Source organism: Schistocerca gregaria, chromosome 2 (genome assembly GCF_023897955.1).
Source record: "Schistocerca gregaria isolate iqSchGreg1 chromosome 2, iqSchGreg1.2, whole genome shotgun sequence".
Classification (NCBI taxonomy): Eukaryota; Metazoa; Arthropoda; class Insecta; order Orthoptera; family Acrididae; genus Schistocerca; species Schistocerca gregaria.
Window position 1 is genome coordinate 702,146,630 of NC_064921.1, and position 17,663 is coordinate 702,164,292.

General features: G+C 40.8%; 1 protein-coding gene across 1 annotated transcript in view; it reads left to right on the plus strand.

Annotated features, from left to right (window-relative positions):
* The first annotated feature begins 10,611 nt into the window (after positions 1–10,611).
* Positions 10,612–17,663, plus strand: part of LOC126334798 (cuticle protein 18.6-like) — a 47,673-nt gene continuing 40,621 nt past the window's right edge. Inside the window, exon 1 of the mRNA XM_049997428.1 lies at positions 10,612–10,655. Within this exon, the coding sequence (XP_049853385.1) occupies positions 10,644–10,655 (12 nt within the window). The 5' untranslated portion in view covers positions 10,612–10,643. The remainder of the gene's footprint in view (positions 10,656–17,663) is intronic.

Below are 17,663 nucleotides of genomic sequence, written 5' to 3' on the forward strand. Positions count from 1 at the left end.
GCGGTCGCAGGGGTGTCTTAGCACCCATGTGCCCACTTGAGATGTGACATGTATGTATACAGCACAGACGTCAACAAGAATCCTGCCTTTCCGTTCCCATGAAACCTGAGAAATTTCGCCCCATCTCGACTGTATTACTGCCCGGCTAATGCCGTGCATTACGTTCCTTCTTAGACACTGTGTATTTTACTCAACAAAGACCGTTAAGACTCGGTACTAACCTTACAAATTATTTATGCGCCATATCAGGGAAAGTTTTGCAGTGTTCCACTCTACTTCCATGCTTTGAGATACTTTCGCTCAATGACAACGGCTACACGATTATTGTCAGCCGTCCAAACAGTTTTTTGAATGAGAACAGAGAACTCTGAATACAGTCTAAACATTCATGGTGGTGTCTGATTGTTCTATATCGAGTCTCCCTACCACTTTCGCGCAACGACGCTCTGAGCGTGTTTTTTAGGGAATTGACTAGTTTGAACCTGGGACCTGTTGCTGGTAAGGGGACGCCAGACCACACATGACATGTAGAATTCAGAAGAGTTCAGTGAGACTAGCGATGATATAACCAAATACTAAATGATCTCAGCGTCAGCTCCACTGCACTCCCTGTAAAAGAATCTTAATACTAACTAAATTTAGTGGAAAGGGTTCAAGGCTTTCCTATTTTTAGTTAGCTGGTAAAATAACGTCAAAAAAGCAGTTAAGTTTCCCATTGGAAATTTTATTCTACTCCCAAAACATTGTTTATAAATTGCACTATTGATAAAAGGAGATGTTTTAATACAGGATGGTAAAAACCAACTGCGTTCAACAAAAATGTGAACGAATATTCCCTGAATGGGTTTCCAAGTTCTACAGTCGATCGAAGGATGACCTATGCCATATCACATCTATAATATAGGTTTAAATTAAGTTTCACAAAAGAGAAAACTATCAAAATGGTCTACAGTGACCCTCAATTATCTTTAATTACTTATTTAACTTGTCGTAAATTACAGTGGCTGATGTGGCTTCTCAATAACTATATAAAAGAAAAATCATCGCGTTTCAGATCTGTTCTTCAAGTTGCAAATGTGAACACCATGAGTTTTAATTAACGATCGACACTAGTATTACGCAAAAAGGGGGTGTAACAAATGAGACTTCTGCAGTTCTGAATGAAGCTTCATGCGCTCAAAAATGCGGCATCGCGTGCGTTCATTACCTTGTCGGTGTTTAGACAGCGTCAGGGCAGCGGCGGGCAGCACAGCGCCGCTCAACTCGCTATCTCGGAAGCAACTCTCCTAACGTCTCCTTACTACAATTTACCGAAGTTGGTTTTTTTTTAAAAAAACTATCTGGCTGTGTTTTCATCTGACCAATCAGGGTCTCAATGTTAACCTTAAGCTCCGCCTACAAAGATTCTGTCTATCCAATGAGAAACGTTATACTTTTCGTGGTGGGGCAATGTTTTTAAAGTTTGCAACGTAACAGAGACGCTAAAAAGTGTCACGCTAAAACCTGCAACTGGTGTGGTCCTTTTAGCGTTATCGTAAGATCTATACTGTTCTTCTGCAGGGCTCTATCTTTTAACATGGGCTGGGGAGTGGTCCTTGACGTACCTGAGACGCGAAAAAGTCTCACACTAAAACGTGGGGGTGGTAGCCTTAGAGGTAGGCTGGCGACGTGGGTGTCCAGTCCGTCCCTTATCGTATGGCCTTCTAGCTTAACATGGTTCTGCTCTCGGCTTCTGTTCTCGTTTCTCCCCTCGGAACTGCGTCGGTCTCACGGTGGGAAGGTACGACATGCATTTAGGCATTCTTGTGTTAGTCTGTGGTATTCCATTTGCTCACTCGTTACTCGTATTACTTTGGTTAATTTAATGTCACGATTTATTCGCAGCTATGTGACATACTTCTGGATTTGCTTATCATGTCAGGGTTTTCATGGAAGGTGTTGGATTTGCCTGACACCTTACAACAGACCTTTCGTTTCCTGGTTGTCTTCCCATGCCGACTGTTTGAAGATTTAAGCATCGCGTTTTGCTATAGCAGGGTGTGTTAGTTTAATGTCTCAGAGTCCGTACTCTGAGCAACTCGCATTTACCTTGTTGTTTGTGCAACTTGGATGCGAAATACATTGGGTCATTTCTCTTGTTTTTTTTTGTTTTTTTTTTTTTTTTTTTTGACAGTGTGACTTGGGCAGGTAAGAAACTGTAATTTATTCTTCTATCAGTCTTCCTAATGATGACCATCAAAGTCTCACATTATTATCTTCAATTTTTCAAGTTAATGTTTTGTGTTTCTGTTTTCCAGGAGAAGAACTAGAGCAAGATCCCATGTGGTTTTTAAATGTGAATAAAAATTTAGTAATTCATGAAATCGACTTCCATTTATGAACCCTACTTTCTATACTTCTTCCATGAGTAGACAACCTCTGTTTAACATTTAACAAATATACACCAAGAAGTTGTTTCAATGTAAATGGTGTTTCCATTCTGTGCAGTATGAAATTTCTGAATGGAATGTTGTGAAACATGCAAAGCTGTTTATTGTGGTGTCGCAGGTCTTTATTTTGGAGTTCAAAACCGTACTAACGCAGATTAGTTTAAGATGTTTTGACAAGAGTTATGCTGCAGTGTTGTATGTAGCAATAAATGCATGAAGACATTTATCACTGTTAAATTCAGATTTAAACATTTTATTATGAGGTCGCAAACCATGAAAATTTATCCAACATTTATTGTGTATGTAAGTGAATACGAATAAAACAGATGAATGATGGGTATTTTACGAATACTTTTGTTGAGGAAGGTAGTGGTCACGTGACCGAGGCTCTAAATAAGCATGCAGTTGCAAGATGAAATTAACGTAATGACAAGTGTTATATGTACATACATTACCAGCCGAAAACAGTAGAAATTCATTCACCAAATCTTATAGCTCGTAAAACAAATTTCAGCGTCTGTAAAATACAGCTTACTAGCTGTTACCCACAGCTGCTTTCGCACCTTTGTATTTCAGTTATGATGATTGGTGATGAAGAAGTATACCAGTAATTTATAAATATCTGGATACATAGAGGTGTAGATAACTATGTGTGTACGGGAACAAATCTGTCTGCTGGTATGAAGGTTCATAATGAATGTGTTTTAATTTTTTCTCGTATTAAAACATTAAAATGTTTCTTTCGTACAAGTTATTTATTGCAAAATTCTAACACAGTTGCGTAGACAATGTTTTTGGTATTGACCTCTTTTGCAAGAACTTACATATTTTACGGGCTGGATACACGTGAGCACGCCACATAGAGTTCTCTATGATAAAAACACATTCTTTCTAAAAGCACACCGGCAACTTTGAGTGTGAACAATTTGGATTTATTTATGGTCTATCCAAAAGCGTTTTTGGTGGGAATTGTAATATTTTAAATTTAAAAGACAAATCCTTCAGTATGATTGAGATTCGTGTAATCAAAACAGTTTTTTCGTTAGATGAGCTACTAATTATAGTAGCCCTAACAATATATGTGTAATTTTTACGCGCGTAGCGTTAAACGATCTCCTCGCATCACGATTTCTCTTTATGAGGAGTATAACATCAACCTTTAAACTCAAGTTTGTGAGAAGGCACTTCCGACAACTGGCACTTCTGCCAGTTCCTACTCTTCGAAATCTCCTTCTACTTGTGACAATTTTTTTTCTTCGTTTAGCTGTCCTCCAAATTCATTTGTTGGCGCCGAAACCGCCCTTTCACAAAAAACATTCTTTAACTTCCAACTTTGCTTGCCGTTCACCATACACTTTGTTCAACAACTCTTATGTACTGTGATCAATATTACAGAATTCACGATACAACGTAATTATGCCCTTGGCACCGGTATCAGAACGATCTTCACCGATTTTCAGAAGAGCATCCCACATATTATGATGATTCTGTATCATTGTGCATTTTCAAGCGCATATTTGTTGGTGAACTATATTTTTTAACATGTTATCATAAGGTTGACGCCTTTCTACATGCATTTATTTAATCTTGCGGAGCACCTTCAGTTATTAACGGCACAGTCTGTCAAGAGATTGTATACCTAAAGTAACTGCTTACATTCCTGCAACATCCGTCCACGGCTGCTGTTTTTGGTATTATCTTCAGCGGCAGCATATGTACTGAATGCTACGTTCGGCTGCAATTGATTAGCGTGGCAACTGTTCCTGAGGAGGCAACTGTAGCAGCAGCTCTGTATTTTCCAAATTTGGGCTAAGAGCAAAATTTAAATGAAGTCTTACTAGTCGCAACGAGGCGCTTCATGGAAGTCATTTCGGTGACTTGTGCGTCGATGATGATAAAATGATAACACGCGCACTCAGTTGCCAGCGGAAAAAGTCCGACCCCATCTGGAATCGAACCAGGTACTCCTGGACTGTGAGTCAGAAAGGTAAACCGCACTGTCACGACCGGTTTTTTTTGCAAAACAATACACGTCATAACTAACAGACACGAGACGCTGAGCGGCTAAAATGTGACGGGCTTGTCACTGATTTTCCTGTAGAAGAATAAATTAAACATGTACAACATTATATAAGTATCGTATTCAATACGCTCAACCGTGTTATGTAGAAAATATCAAACAATAAAAGCAGTTTCACAAACATGATACAATTCTAAAGTCAAAGAGTAAATAAATTTTTAGAGGGTAATTATTATTCGATAATTCGCGATATATTCTTCAAATAAATAAATATCTTGTAATACACAGCTTCTAAACTAGCCTATGTTCTTAATCAACATTCAAGCTATCTTCATACCAAATTTCATCAAAATCGGTTCAGCTGTTTAGTCGTGAATGAGTAACAGACAGAATTACTTTCGCATTTCTAATATTATTAGTAAGTATTAGTATTTTAAAGCATTAGAGTATTTGTTTATATCAGTTTTAGTATTAGTATGGAAGTACGGATGATTAAGGGGAGCGCGAACTGCAACTCGGGCTTAAATGCTTAGGGAAATGAAAGCGATGTGGCTTTTATTTTTGACGTCTGTACATCTAACACTTCTCATTCACACATTACTTTGATCTTAGTTACAGATCTGATGATAGTAGCCGAAACGTCTAAATAAATGAAAACACATAAAGCGAACTATACTTATTCGGAATTACACTATGATTGACATATATGACAGAAGCAATGGACTAAGGCTCATATGGGAGGGGCGGCAAGCGTTCAGCCAGTATAATGAGACCTGCCTTCCCAGACCTTCAATCCCACTGCTACAACACTTGTGACTTGCACCAAGCTCAGGTTCAGGCAGCCTGCTCTCCTATGGGGAACGTACGTTGTACCCTGTGATTTGGCTTTCCGTTTCTCGCAGATGCAGGGTTAATACTTAATCTATTGTTGCTACTGTTTGTTGTGTGTTAGCGAACAGTGTTAGAAGAAATTTCATCAAATGTTATACAGTGGAAATATTCGACGCCCCTCTCTTGCCCATGGGATATCCGTACAAGTTCAGCACAGAGAAATTCTCGGGCATTACATGCCTGTTTCAAGAAACTTTATGTTGACTGGCTTGTCTCCGCGAACAAGTTGTTCAAAATAACTGCTGAAGGTCTGATTTCAAACAAAAATACTGCTGTAATATTGGCAAGTAAATGAACAGGAAAGTAGAGGAAGCTGGAAAATCTGGGTAACATACGTTGTAAGGATAACTGGGTTACTATCATTGATTCATTTGGAGTGGATCTGATACGTTGCCATGTTAGTGATTATTACTCCAGAAAGGGACATCCAACACTCAACAAATTATTGGCCACACTTCAGGTAACAAGTCATTTTCCAGACAGTTGTACATTGCTCATTATATTTCAGTATAATGTTGGTTTTCACTCCGAACATTTCTGTAGCTGCAAGCTGTTGAAGGAGAAAGAAACGATGGCTTGCTGACGACGCCAGTAGCATTACTAAGGGCTGAAATTAAAAATGACACTGCCATTAATAATAAAAACCGCTCTTTCTGTAGTCGAAGTGCTGGCGAACGAAGCTGTCAGGAGAGTCGTCACTGAAGACTGGAAGAAAGCCGCCACTCATACATACATACATATCATTGTAAAAAATGGTAGAATAAAGATGTTTTGGAAGATCCAACAGAGGAAATCAGTGTCACTTCAAGGATATGTGATGGCAAAGACAGTAGTGTTAGTGCGGTTCTTCCATTGTCACCACAAAACATGATGCACAGGTGAAGTCAGCTGAACCTTTGGAATTAGCAGTTTAAGTGACTGCATTATATTGTCGTACATCTTAACTCTTAATAACAAGGGTATTGCTCGACATCTGAGTTAAAATAAAGTTTATCACAGAAATTCAGTCGTTGCCATACAGAAGAGCTCTGTCGCAATGTTTACAACATGAGCGCTGCAACAATGAAGTATCGCATTTTGTATCACTATCGTTGTTTTCTACAAACTTATAAGACACGAATTGTCACCTCGATTAGCACTCATAATTTTTGGGTGTTATAAATAAGTACAAAATCTGTTCAGAACAAATAATAATAAGGCTATTGTAAATCTAGCTATCTGCATCTCGTAATGAAATCAGACAGGCTACATTTTGCACAAATTATCTCATTTTGTAGGTATCTGACAGAGTTCTTGATTCAACCAGACGAAAATGTAGGGTCTAAAGTATTTGTAAGATTCTGTTAGCAGAAACGCTCACTGAAATTCAAATGCAAATGAGTTTCTCGCAATTTGAAAATTTGCTAACATCAGCAGGAAATCCATTTTCGTAAAATTTCCATGCATCATCTTAAAAAATATGTTGCCGTACTAGTAAATAAAACAAAAATAAAATACAGTGCAGTTCTTACAGAACACAGGGATGTCAGTTTCATCTTTGTACATTGAATTGTTTGAGAGAGTTAAATGAAATGCATTCTCTGCAGGAGACAACTCTGCTCCGTGCCTCCGTGTTCTCATCCTGATGTATCAGTTCTAAAATGATTTCGAACAGAGTACAGAAGAAACTGTAAACCATTATCAAATATTAGAGCATTTTTAGCAGGTTATATAATTTCACACTGCATTTTCATTTGATCATTCGACCAGAATAAAAAATAAATTTTTTTCATCTTAGGGCATCACATCGCTGCATAATATCGAAATGATCCTTCTATTCAAAAGCTTATAGTAGGCATATAAAAAGGAATCTTTAATAGTTTTATGTTGTGTTTGTCGCCAGCTGCTGTTTTTAAATTGTAACCACTACAGTTGAATCAGTCGTTTTTTAAGATTTAAATGGTAGTGATAACCACGGCACTCAGACAATCATAGCAAATTAAAGAATTCTCAGTCGGCCACCCTCATCTGCCTCATGGCCTTGCAGGCTACAACTGTCCATACAATAGAATTCATTTGAAATGTAAATTCCCAAGACTCCTTCAGGAAGAGTAACTGAGCAGCCTACAGTTTCCACTAAATTCGCTAGTTGGCGGTAATCATGCAAGAAAGTGCAGACTCAGCACTTAACGCTGGGTGCTGCGCTCTTACTGAAATCTCTATTTGCCACCCTGGAACTTGGTTGGCATACTTAGGTATGATGACTGTCTATATTTACAGATAACACACCTTTTTCCCGGGTGGTACTGAGATGAAACAGTATAAAGAATAGTACCAGGCAAAGCCCATCAAGGTGTGCTGCTGAGGTGCTTAAAATGTTTAGTTTGCGATGACCCAGCTTTAAGATATAAATTACAGAAACAAGTTAGCAACCGGTCTATTATGAGACTTAGGAAGAAGACCACAGATGAAAATGATGAAAATCTTAATCTTTTATTGTTGATCATGACGGTTAGAAGCATTCTTCGTACGAATATAAAAGGCTTTTAGACCAAATCCTTATTTAAGGGCCCTAGATGCCACTTTAAATGGCAGCTTGCAGAGTGAAACTCACCCACTTGTTGCTCTGTGACTTATATTCTCTGAATTCATAAACCTAGGGATATATTTTCCTCTGCTTTGAGCTGTCAGCAGTTCTTGTTCTCTTATTCAGTTGTATCCTAAAGCAATAAGTAACACGTGGGTTTTTTGATCCTACGCAAAGAAATACCGAGGCTGACTTCCAAAGATTTCAAAAAAATAATCTGAAGGATTTGTGTGTGGCATGCTTACCACTGGAATGAAGTCAACACTTTATGTGCCATTATGAACCTACCAAGTCTTCCTACAATATTTCAGAAATATAATTGTTTACTGCTTGGTGCTTACAAATCGGTGGCAGTAGAATCTATGACCAATGCGGTGAAAGACACTGTGAATTTAAATGAGTTCAAAGCAGGAAAATATTACAGACACTGTACGTCCAATAAAATTTTAAACTTAATTTCCCGTAACCTCCTCCTTTTCCTAGCCAAATGTGCCTTTTCTCTGAAATAATTTATCCCAGAGCAATGAATTACTACAGTCAGTCGTCTTACTATTCGTGCATGAAGTGAGATCTTTTTAGCTTTCTAGCTCTATTATAAAGGGCCTTTTATTTTAAAAATGTGTCCCAAAACGGGTCACTATTAAATTTTTTTGAAATTATAATTTAATGTATTACTATGTATGTTAAAAAAATTAAGTGTCCTACTATTAACGCTTCCAGAGAACGGATACATTTAAAATGGACAATTTACCAAGGCGGACATAGAAAGTACCTTCTCTCCTTAAAATTTGGAACGACCTCTCCTTTTGCAACTAATATTAAGTATAGCAAATGCTGAACTTTTAAAAAAATATTTCTTTACTTTTAAAATAAAGAAGTTTCAACTTTCCTGGTACACCAGCAAGAGGACGAGGAAAGAAGGGAAGAAGATTCTTAGCTTCGATATGATGAAGAACAGACTGTCGTGTCTTGTGCAGGAGCGCATCTAGGAAACTGCGTAAGTCGGGATGCCCAGTTTAGGATTTTGATCCTGATAATCGGGAACGTCGACACCTGTAGTTTACAGAAATATTTTAGGAATAGTAAATTGCACATTTTGAGTACAGCTAACTTCTGAAGAGTTCCAATAAATAATTTCGGTGCCAGATGAACTATTATGATCTCTGTAGAAAAAGTGTAGATATATTAAGGTTGATATTGTTTCGTCACATTCGGGTATCTTGGGAGTACGTCCGTCCATTATTTACTAATAACCATAGAAGTTAACAAAACGGTGTACAAATTTATTATTGTCCCATGGCTTCTTCTTCGAGGCTGTTGAAGGAGGTAAGAGAAAACGGATTAGCTCCTTGATGGCTTGGGCGGTGTCAAAATGGCCTCTAGCGGATTACGTAAAAATTAAGCGAGTATAATTCTCGCCCTTCTTAAGAGCTTGCAGTATTTAACTTTCCGATTCCACGATCAAAACATAAAAGGGATAATATTTTCTCCAAATCAGCTCATCAGAGAAGCCCTCGCATACTGCATGGCAATCTAAGGAGAAACAGATATTTTTTTCTAGATCGCAAAACTAACTAAAATCAATGAAATATGGCACAAGGGGATAACCCGTTCGTATCTCTATCGCTAAATTAAATACATTTTGTGCACTGTGACTAAAGGTTCTCTCGAGGATTGTCCTCAAATTGCGTGCGTATCTGATTTTCAAAATCATTAAATTATTTTTCTCACACTAAGCAATCAACAATTTTATACCCCTTTCAGTAAACGGAAGTCACACTAGAAACACATACACATATTGGGAAATATTTCACGTTCGTTTTCTTAACGACATTATAAGAATGTGGAAAACAAGAGAATAATTGCACCTGTCAGTGACCACCGTTTACCTCTCCATATTCATATATAACTAGGAAGCAGTGCTGAAACGAAAATTTGCTGTACTCTGAGCCATGAGAATTTATTTATAGAAATGAGTCCACCTTTTATACTCAGTTCTGTCTGTTCTGCGAGGTTCCTCTTAATGTCTAAGGACATGGAATAGCTAGGAGAGAACAGTGTAACTTTCCTTGTGTCAGACCATGCACTGACTGTCGCATCGTCTACGGAACATACTGACAGCAACGAGTCTCATCTGTTGCACTGATGCGGATATCCATAAACACGTGACCACGGTGCTTCGAGCGACTCCACAAGATGCGTTTGCTGTCGGTTTGCAACAGCCATACGATAAATGTGAGAAGTGTGTTGAAGCTAATGGTGATTACTTTTCAAGACCAGTAAAAGTATTCTGTTTGTAACTTTTCGTTCCTTTATTATCTGAGACAGTTCACCGAAGTTATCTGACCAACCATGTAATTTGTGTTCTTTTGAACTAACGTATCAATATATATATATAAAATGTAAAAAGAATGAAAGTGAGTGTAAAATTATTTTTTTTTAAATTTTCGTCCAGCACATTTTGAGCAAATTGCATGGTTTTATTCAAATGTACTCTTAAAAAGTAAACATTAAAGGTAATCTGTACTTTCTTTATGTCTCCTGACACTCGCCACTGACTTTTGCAATGTAGAAAGTATGCACGCGACAAGCGCGACAGGGGTCAGGTTTACCGCGGTGAACGGCAAAAATTTTGCGCCGCGGGGGAGACCAGGCGGCTCCGGCTGTGGGTATATAATCAGAGACCGCCGCCCAAGCAGGCACACAGCAGCGGAACGTAGCAGCAAACAGCAGCAGCATGGCGTGCAAGGTGAGGCAACCGGCAGCACCGCACTCTCGTGTTTACCTGGCGCCGTGGCAGCGGCTTTGCCAAGCATTAATTTGAGTTTACTTTCACCTCTCTTATACTCGTAAACGATTGGCAAGAAATCTGTTCATCACGTATAATGCAGAAGAATTGAACACAACGGACGGTAATGAACGACAGACACACTTTAAACGGCGATTTTTTTCTTGCTTTTCGTAACACAATAATGAGATCGTGTTGTAAAACATCGTCTGTTAAAACATTATTACAAGTTCTCCCATGTCTAATTTTTAGGCTACTTGAGTCAGGACGATTATCAAAGAAACAATGGACATGGCGCTATTCAGAAGAAACAATAATTATTACATTATGCAGAGATATCTGAGAAACGTTTTGAATTGTAAGACATTAGTATACAGCTTTGCATTACCATTTAAATGAGGATACGCGCCTTTGACAAACAGTGTTAACTACCTGTACTTCCTTTCCTATTTTTTGAAAAAAGGGTGAGAGAGACAGGGGGGGGAGGAGGGAGATAATAGAGGGAACGGGAGAAGGTAGAGGAAAATGGAACGGACACATAGGCTAAGGTCAACGATGAGGGTGTTTGTTCCCCACTGTATACTTTCCTGTACAGAAGTTGTTTGTGCCTTTTGGCACTATATAGTATGAATAATTACGGTTAATAGCAATGTGTATGTTTTGAGAATAGGCGTGTCAGGGCAAAATCGGTAACCACTATAGCTGAATTTTATATCAGTGCAACTGAGACGGACGAAATTGAAAAAAATATCCAATTTCCTCTGTACTGAAGAGTTGCGGATCTACCATCTCGTGGCAGAACAAGCCTCGAATAATAAAAATAATAAAAAAAACACTGTAGAATCTCGTAGTATGTCAGCCCAACGGATGCAGATACAATTATAGATTCTATAGAACTGCATCTAAGGCACATGTTCTACTGGCCATTAGCGCTTATCAAAGAGCAGTGTGCCGGCCGCTGTAACCGAGCGGTTCTAGGCGCTTCAGTCCAGGACCACTCTGCTGCCACGGTCGCAGGTTCGACTCCTGCCTCGGGCATGGATGTGTCTGATGTAATTAGGTTAGTTAGGTTAAAGTAGTTCTAAGTCTAGGGGACTGATGATCTCAGATTGTTAAGTCCCATAGTGCTCAGAGCTATTTGAACCAAAGAGCAGTGTCCCTGCGTTAGTTCTTTTGCTTCGAATGGACTCTTCATGCAGTAGATAATGTCCACTTTATTTTGGCCAAAGTTTTCTCCACTTCAGATTCCCACTTACAAATATTGCAGATATCTTCTACCATGCCATACCAATACTGGAAAATATGTTCTACACAGGTAGCAGGTTTTATCTGAGACTGAGACGTCAGCAGGAACGATAACAGTGATCTCTTGCTCTGGCAGTTGATCGTCCTGTCCGTGGTGGTGGCCGTGGCTAGCGCCGGCTACCTGGGCGCCCCCGCCGTCTACGCCCCCGGCGCACCTCTAGCTGCCCGAGGATACGCCGCCCCCGCCTACGCTGCCCCCATCGCACGTTACGCCGCCCCCGTCGCTAGGGCCTACGCCGCCCCAGTAGCCAGGGCCTACGCTCCAGCTGTCGCCGCCGCCCCCGCCGCTGTGGAGTACGACCCGCACCCCGAGTACAGCTTCGCCTACAACGTGCAGGACGCCCACACCGGTGACTCCAAGACGCAGCACGAGAGCCGCAGCGGAGACGTCGTCCAGGGCAGCTACAGCCTGGCCGAGCCCGACGGCTCCATCCGCACCGTCGACTACACCGCCGACCCCGTCAACGGCTTCAACGCCGTCGTGCACAAGGAGACCGGCGCCCACCCCGCAGTCGCCGCCCCCGTAGCCGTCGCCCACGCCCCCGTTGCCGTCGCCGCTCCCGCCAGGGCTTACGCCGCTCCTATCGCCAGGGCTGCCTACGCCGCCCCCATCGCTAGGGCTGCCTACGCTCCCGCCCTGGCCTATGGTGGCGCCTACCATGGTTAACGACTGACGTGGACCAACCAACCAACTACTCATCCTCACTTTGTACAAATTTTTGTATCCATTACAAAACATCAATATAATATTTGTCTAAACTATTAAGTGGTTTCCTTATTACGTATTTTCATTTTCATCCAAATCCCAACACTTCCAATGCACGCTAAAATAGATAGCTCTGCCAAAGGTACGTAATTGAACTACAGTATTATAAATATTTCAGTACTTGGAAAGTAATACTTAGCCAATGTTGTATGCCATGTAGCACATGTTGCAGAATGTCTACACCATAAAGCATTTCCAGCAATTTAACCAATTACAGGAAAATAATGTAAATGTGTCACCATGTAAAGGGTCGTCTGAACACTACTGTGCCTTACTACCACTGGCCCTGAACAGGTCTCGAAAGACCCATAGGTTCCGACCGATCGCCGAGTCATCGACAGCCAATGGGCTTCACTGGATGCGGATACTGAGAGGCATGTAGTCAGCACACCGCTCTTCCGGTCGTTGTCAGTTTCCGTGATCGTAGCCGCTACTTCTCAGTCATGTAGCTCCTCAATTGGAGCCGGTGTTACTGCTGCGACAAGGCCATTGGCACTGTGCTCTACTAGGCATGGTTTTATTGGAAGCGGTACGCTCTGAACGGACTTATCCAACATGTTATACAGAAATTTTTACAGGGTGACTTGGAGTCCGATTCACGGCACGTTGCAGCTCAGCGTTTCCGCATTAACAAACATAGTCAGAGGGGACAGATGTCATAATTGACAGATAGGAATTTGAAGACATTGGTGGGAAGTAGCAGCAGTGTGGTGCGCAAGGTGAGAACCAGTTGGATTGAGCCATCGGGAGAGAACAACACAGTTTATCCATGTTGCAGAAAGAAATTTCAAGTCATGTACCATTATTAGAGAAAGAGCTCAAGGTGACATAGTAATCTGCGTTGTTCTACCATGTAGGTATGTTTTATTTTTTGAAGTAATTGTTTCACAACGGTGCAACCACCGCTGCAGAGTGTAAGATTAATTCTGTATCAGGTCTTGTAGACTGTGACCAAGCCATTTCTCCGCAGTATCATATTTAAGGTTCCGTGACTCATTCGGTGAAACCGAAACTCTTAAAGGACCACTTTGTTGCCTGTCTGTTTGTATATCCGTCTGGTTACCCGACTGTTAAAACCTTTTACCTCAGTAACGAGTACATGTATCAAGTTCAAATTTGTGTGATGTACTAAGGTCTATGGTTCCCTGGTGGTGTAATAAATGTAACCTTCTAAATTAATAGAGTCAAAACATACGGCAATTTTGTAAGTAGGCCGTTTAGGTTTTTTATATTGGTAACACCACGTAGCGCTCTGAAAATCACTGGCTGTGCTGTGTGCAGCCTGTGGCTGGTTTGAATTGTTGTCTGCCATTGTAGTGCTGGGTAGCGGCAGCTGGATGCTAACAGCGCGTAGCGTTGCGCAGTTGGAGGTGAGCCGCCAGCAGTGGTGGACGTGGGGAGAGAGATGGCGGAGTTTTGATATTTGTAAGAATTTGTGTCATGAACTGATATATATATATATATATATATATATATATATATATATATATATATATATATAATGACTATTAAGGTAAATACATTGTTTGTTCTGTATTAAAATCTTTCATTTGCTAACTATGCCTATCAGTAGTTAGTGCCTTCAGTAGTTTAAATATTTTATTTAGCTGGCAGTAGTGGCGCTCGCTGTATTGCAGTAGCTGGAGTAACGAAGATTTTTGTGAGGTAAGTGATTTGTGAAACGTATAGGTTAATGTTAGTCAGGGCCATTCTTTCGTAGGGATTTTTGGAAGTCAGATTACGTTGCGCCAAAAATATTGTGTTTCAGTTTAAGCAGAGTCGTGTATAATTTTTCAAAGGGGATGTTTCAATTTATATCACATATTTTGACACCCGCAAACTTATCAAAACCTTTAGGGTTCTTCCCGTTGACCTAGAATCACAAATTTGGCAAGAAGCACGGCTTCACAGTTCAACTAAAGGAAAAACAGTTTTCGACAGTGTTGAGCCACTTTCAGGCAATAATTTTTGAAAGGTTAAACCGCCATTTGACAGTGTGCCACTATATGTATCCTCCGTAATATCAAGATTTCAGCAGCCTAAATGTAGATATTACGGAAGATAAATGTTGTAATACATGGACAAATGTCGGTTTACTCTTTTAAAAGTGAAGGAAAAACAGCAAAAATTGTGATTTTGTAATTATATCACACGAAAAAAATTTTTATCATTTGTTGTCTGACTGTCTCTCCGTGCGTTAAGAACCATTTTTCTCAGGACCGAGTAGATGTATGAACTTTAAATGAATGTCACATACTACGGTGTGTGTTTCCTTAGTGCAATAAATCTAAGCTTATAAATCAGTGCGATACAAAAATACAACCTATTTATGTCGCATATAGCTATAATCGCAAACTCTCTCATGAAAATCTACAGGGTACTTCCCATTAGCCTAGAATCATGACATTTGGCAGGAAGGAAGGCTTTACAGTATAAGTAAAGGAAAAGTCGGAAATCATTAATTTGTAATTATATCACTCAAAAAAACCTACCGAACCACAACCGCCTTTCTACTCACCTATATGGCGGTCGCAAGACGCAGTTCATAGCGCTCTCCCAGGACTGGCACAACCAAAGGCGTCACAGCACCTTGCCACCGACAGTGCTGTCCGTTAACATAACTTCCAACAGGACACACCTACACTCGAAGTTCACAAGGATAGCCGTGAGAGCCTTATGCAGACTGAAGAGCGAATTATTCCAGCCGCGGCGTTTGTACCGGAACGACGCGAGTCTCTTCTTTCCTCAGATACCGTCACACACTGTCGGAAGAAAAAGTAGCCCAAACGCCGCAAGACATCAGAATCGGCCACTGAGTCAACTTCGCAGGACGAAGAGGTGCCGCAAAAATCTGACTGCGTACACGCGGATATGGAACACAGGCGTAGGACCAGCCTCGTCCGAGAAGATACTGCAATTTCCGATGCCAGAGATCCACCAGCGGTGCCAAATGTGGCCCTGACAGCTGAGGGAACCAGCACCATATAACTGCACACCCCAAAAGGCACGGATAAACAGAGGGATCGCTCCCATTTCCGTGCAAAAGATATCACGCCTTTATTTTGTCGGAAATACAATCTCCTCGTCGTGGGTGGAAATTTCAGATGTGTTCTTAATCGTACAGGCCAATATCCACATTTCACCACATGCCCGGAACCACGCATCTTCGTCCACCGCCTTCACCTCTGACACTTGAAGACTGAGAGTGGTACACAGTAACCCCTGGGGTATACACATTGAAAGTCGCGAGCTTTATCTTCTTATCTCGTGTTTTCTACTGAAAATCTCGTGCTTGTACTCTTGGTAACTTTGCTATTACAGACATCGCCTAAGCTTTATTTATTTTATTGGTCCTGTGCGCAACAAATAACTTACTCGGTCTTTCTGCTGCCACTGCTTGATATGCTACATTCCATTATTTAACAAAAACATTAAAAAAACCTATTACTCATGCTGAGTGCAATGCATGCTCTGTGTGGCGGCTCCTGGTGTTGCTGCTGCTTACTACAACTACATATAATCCAAGAGAAAGGGTTTGGTCAAATCTAAACTCGGTAAATGATAACCCAAACACTTACTTCTTTTTTTTCTAAACTATATTCTGAAAGCGATTCTTTCTCATTCAATTAAAAACAACGCTAGAAGCTCTTTGAACAATCGCTTTGTTTGTAAATCTGCCTCCAGTGGCATTAAAGCAATATTACAAATTAATCAAACTCTTGAGACACACTGAAATACTTCTCAGTTAAATGCATAGTGAAACAATTCCCTGACAATTACAAAAGAAATCAATGACAAAAATCAATACTTAATCTAACACTGGCTTCCCTTAAGAATTCTACTCCTATCATTATCAAAATTACCGTCTGCTGCTACGCACATACACAAACACTTTTCTTTAAATTAATAAGCGCACTGAAAATTATAAAAAATATCAACTAAATACTAAATCCTGTGTCGCTGCTGGCGGACACGGCAGTACGGCAACTCGGCGACGACCCCTCGCCCAACACAAATGCGCACGACAGCAGGCGGGCTCCTACACTGGCCTCCTAACTGCCACGTGCGCTGCGAAGATTCCAGAGCTTGTGTATGCGCGCCGTACCCAACCTTTACATCCTATGAGAGTATTGCCAACTCTCAACATATCACGAGCCACTCCCTCAGCCGACTCGATAGATTATTTATTTCTGACACTCTAACACTCAATCTTCTCGTCGCGGAACGTTGCCTTTCTGGATTATGACATCTACTTCTGTACAATCGACCTTCGTAGATAATCTATATGGCGCAGTGCTATTGTGAGACCCCGAAAGTCGAAAACGGATTACAGAAACGCGACATGCATGTGTGAAAAGCATCATGAGTCATGAGACCTTACTGCAGTGGTGGATCATGAACGCCAAACAGGTCATCCGCCACACCTTGACACAATACGGTAGAGGCAGAGTCAGGTGGAACTACCTCACAACAGATTTCTACTATAGCGCTCAATGCTACCTCATGAACCACCTCCGTCCCCAGATTGTCTAAAAGAAGCTCAATGCATCAAGGTAAAAATTTTAACCTTGACCAGGTGCCGACTGGAAGAATACATTATACGATAACGAGGCCATGACATGTTAAGGGTAAGAACTTCCTATACATCATAACGTTCAAAACGTTTGTCGACGTCGACAGACATTACTGTCAACTTTAGACCTACCTGATGGACGACGGCTGTTATCGAAAGGTGCGTCGCCGATATCTTCACAACGCACAACAGATAGCACCATTAAGAAGTACTGATGGTGCAGATGTTATTGCTGGGGTTCCCCAGGACATCCATCGTACACTGGACGCGGCCCCAACAACCCTCCTTATTGCGGTAGTGATGGCCGACGATATCCTTGGACCTG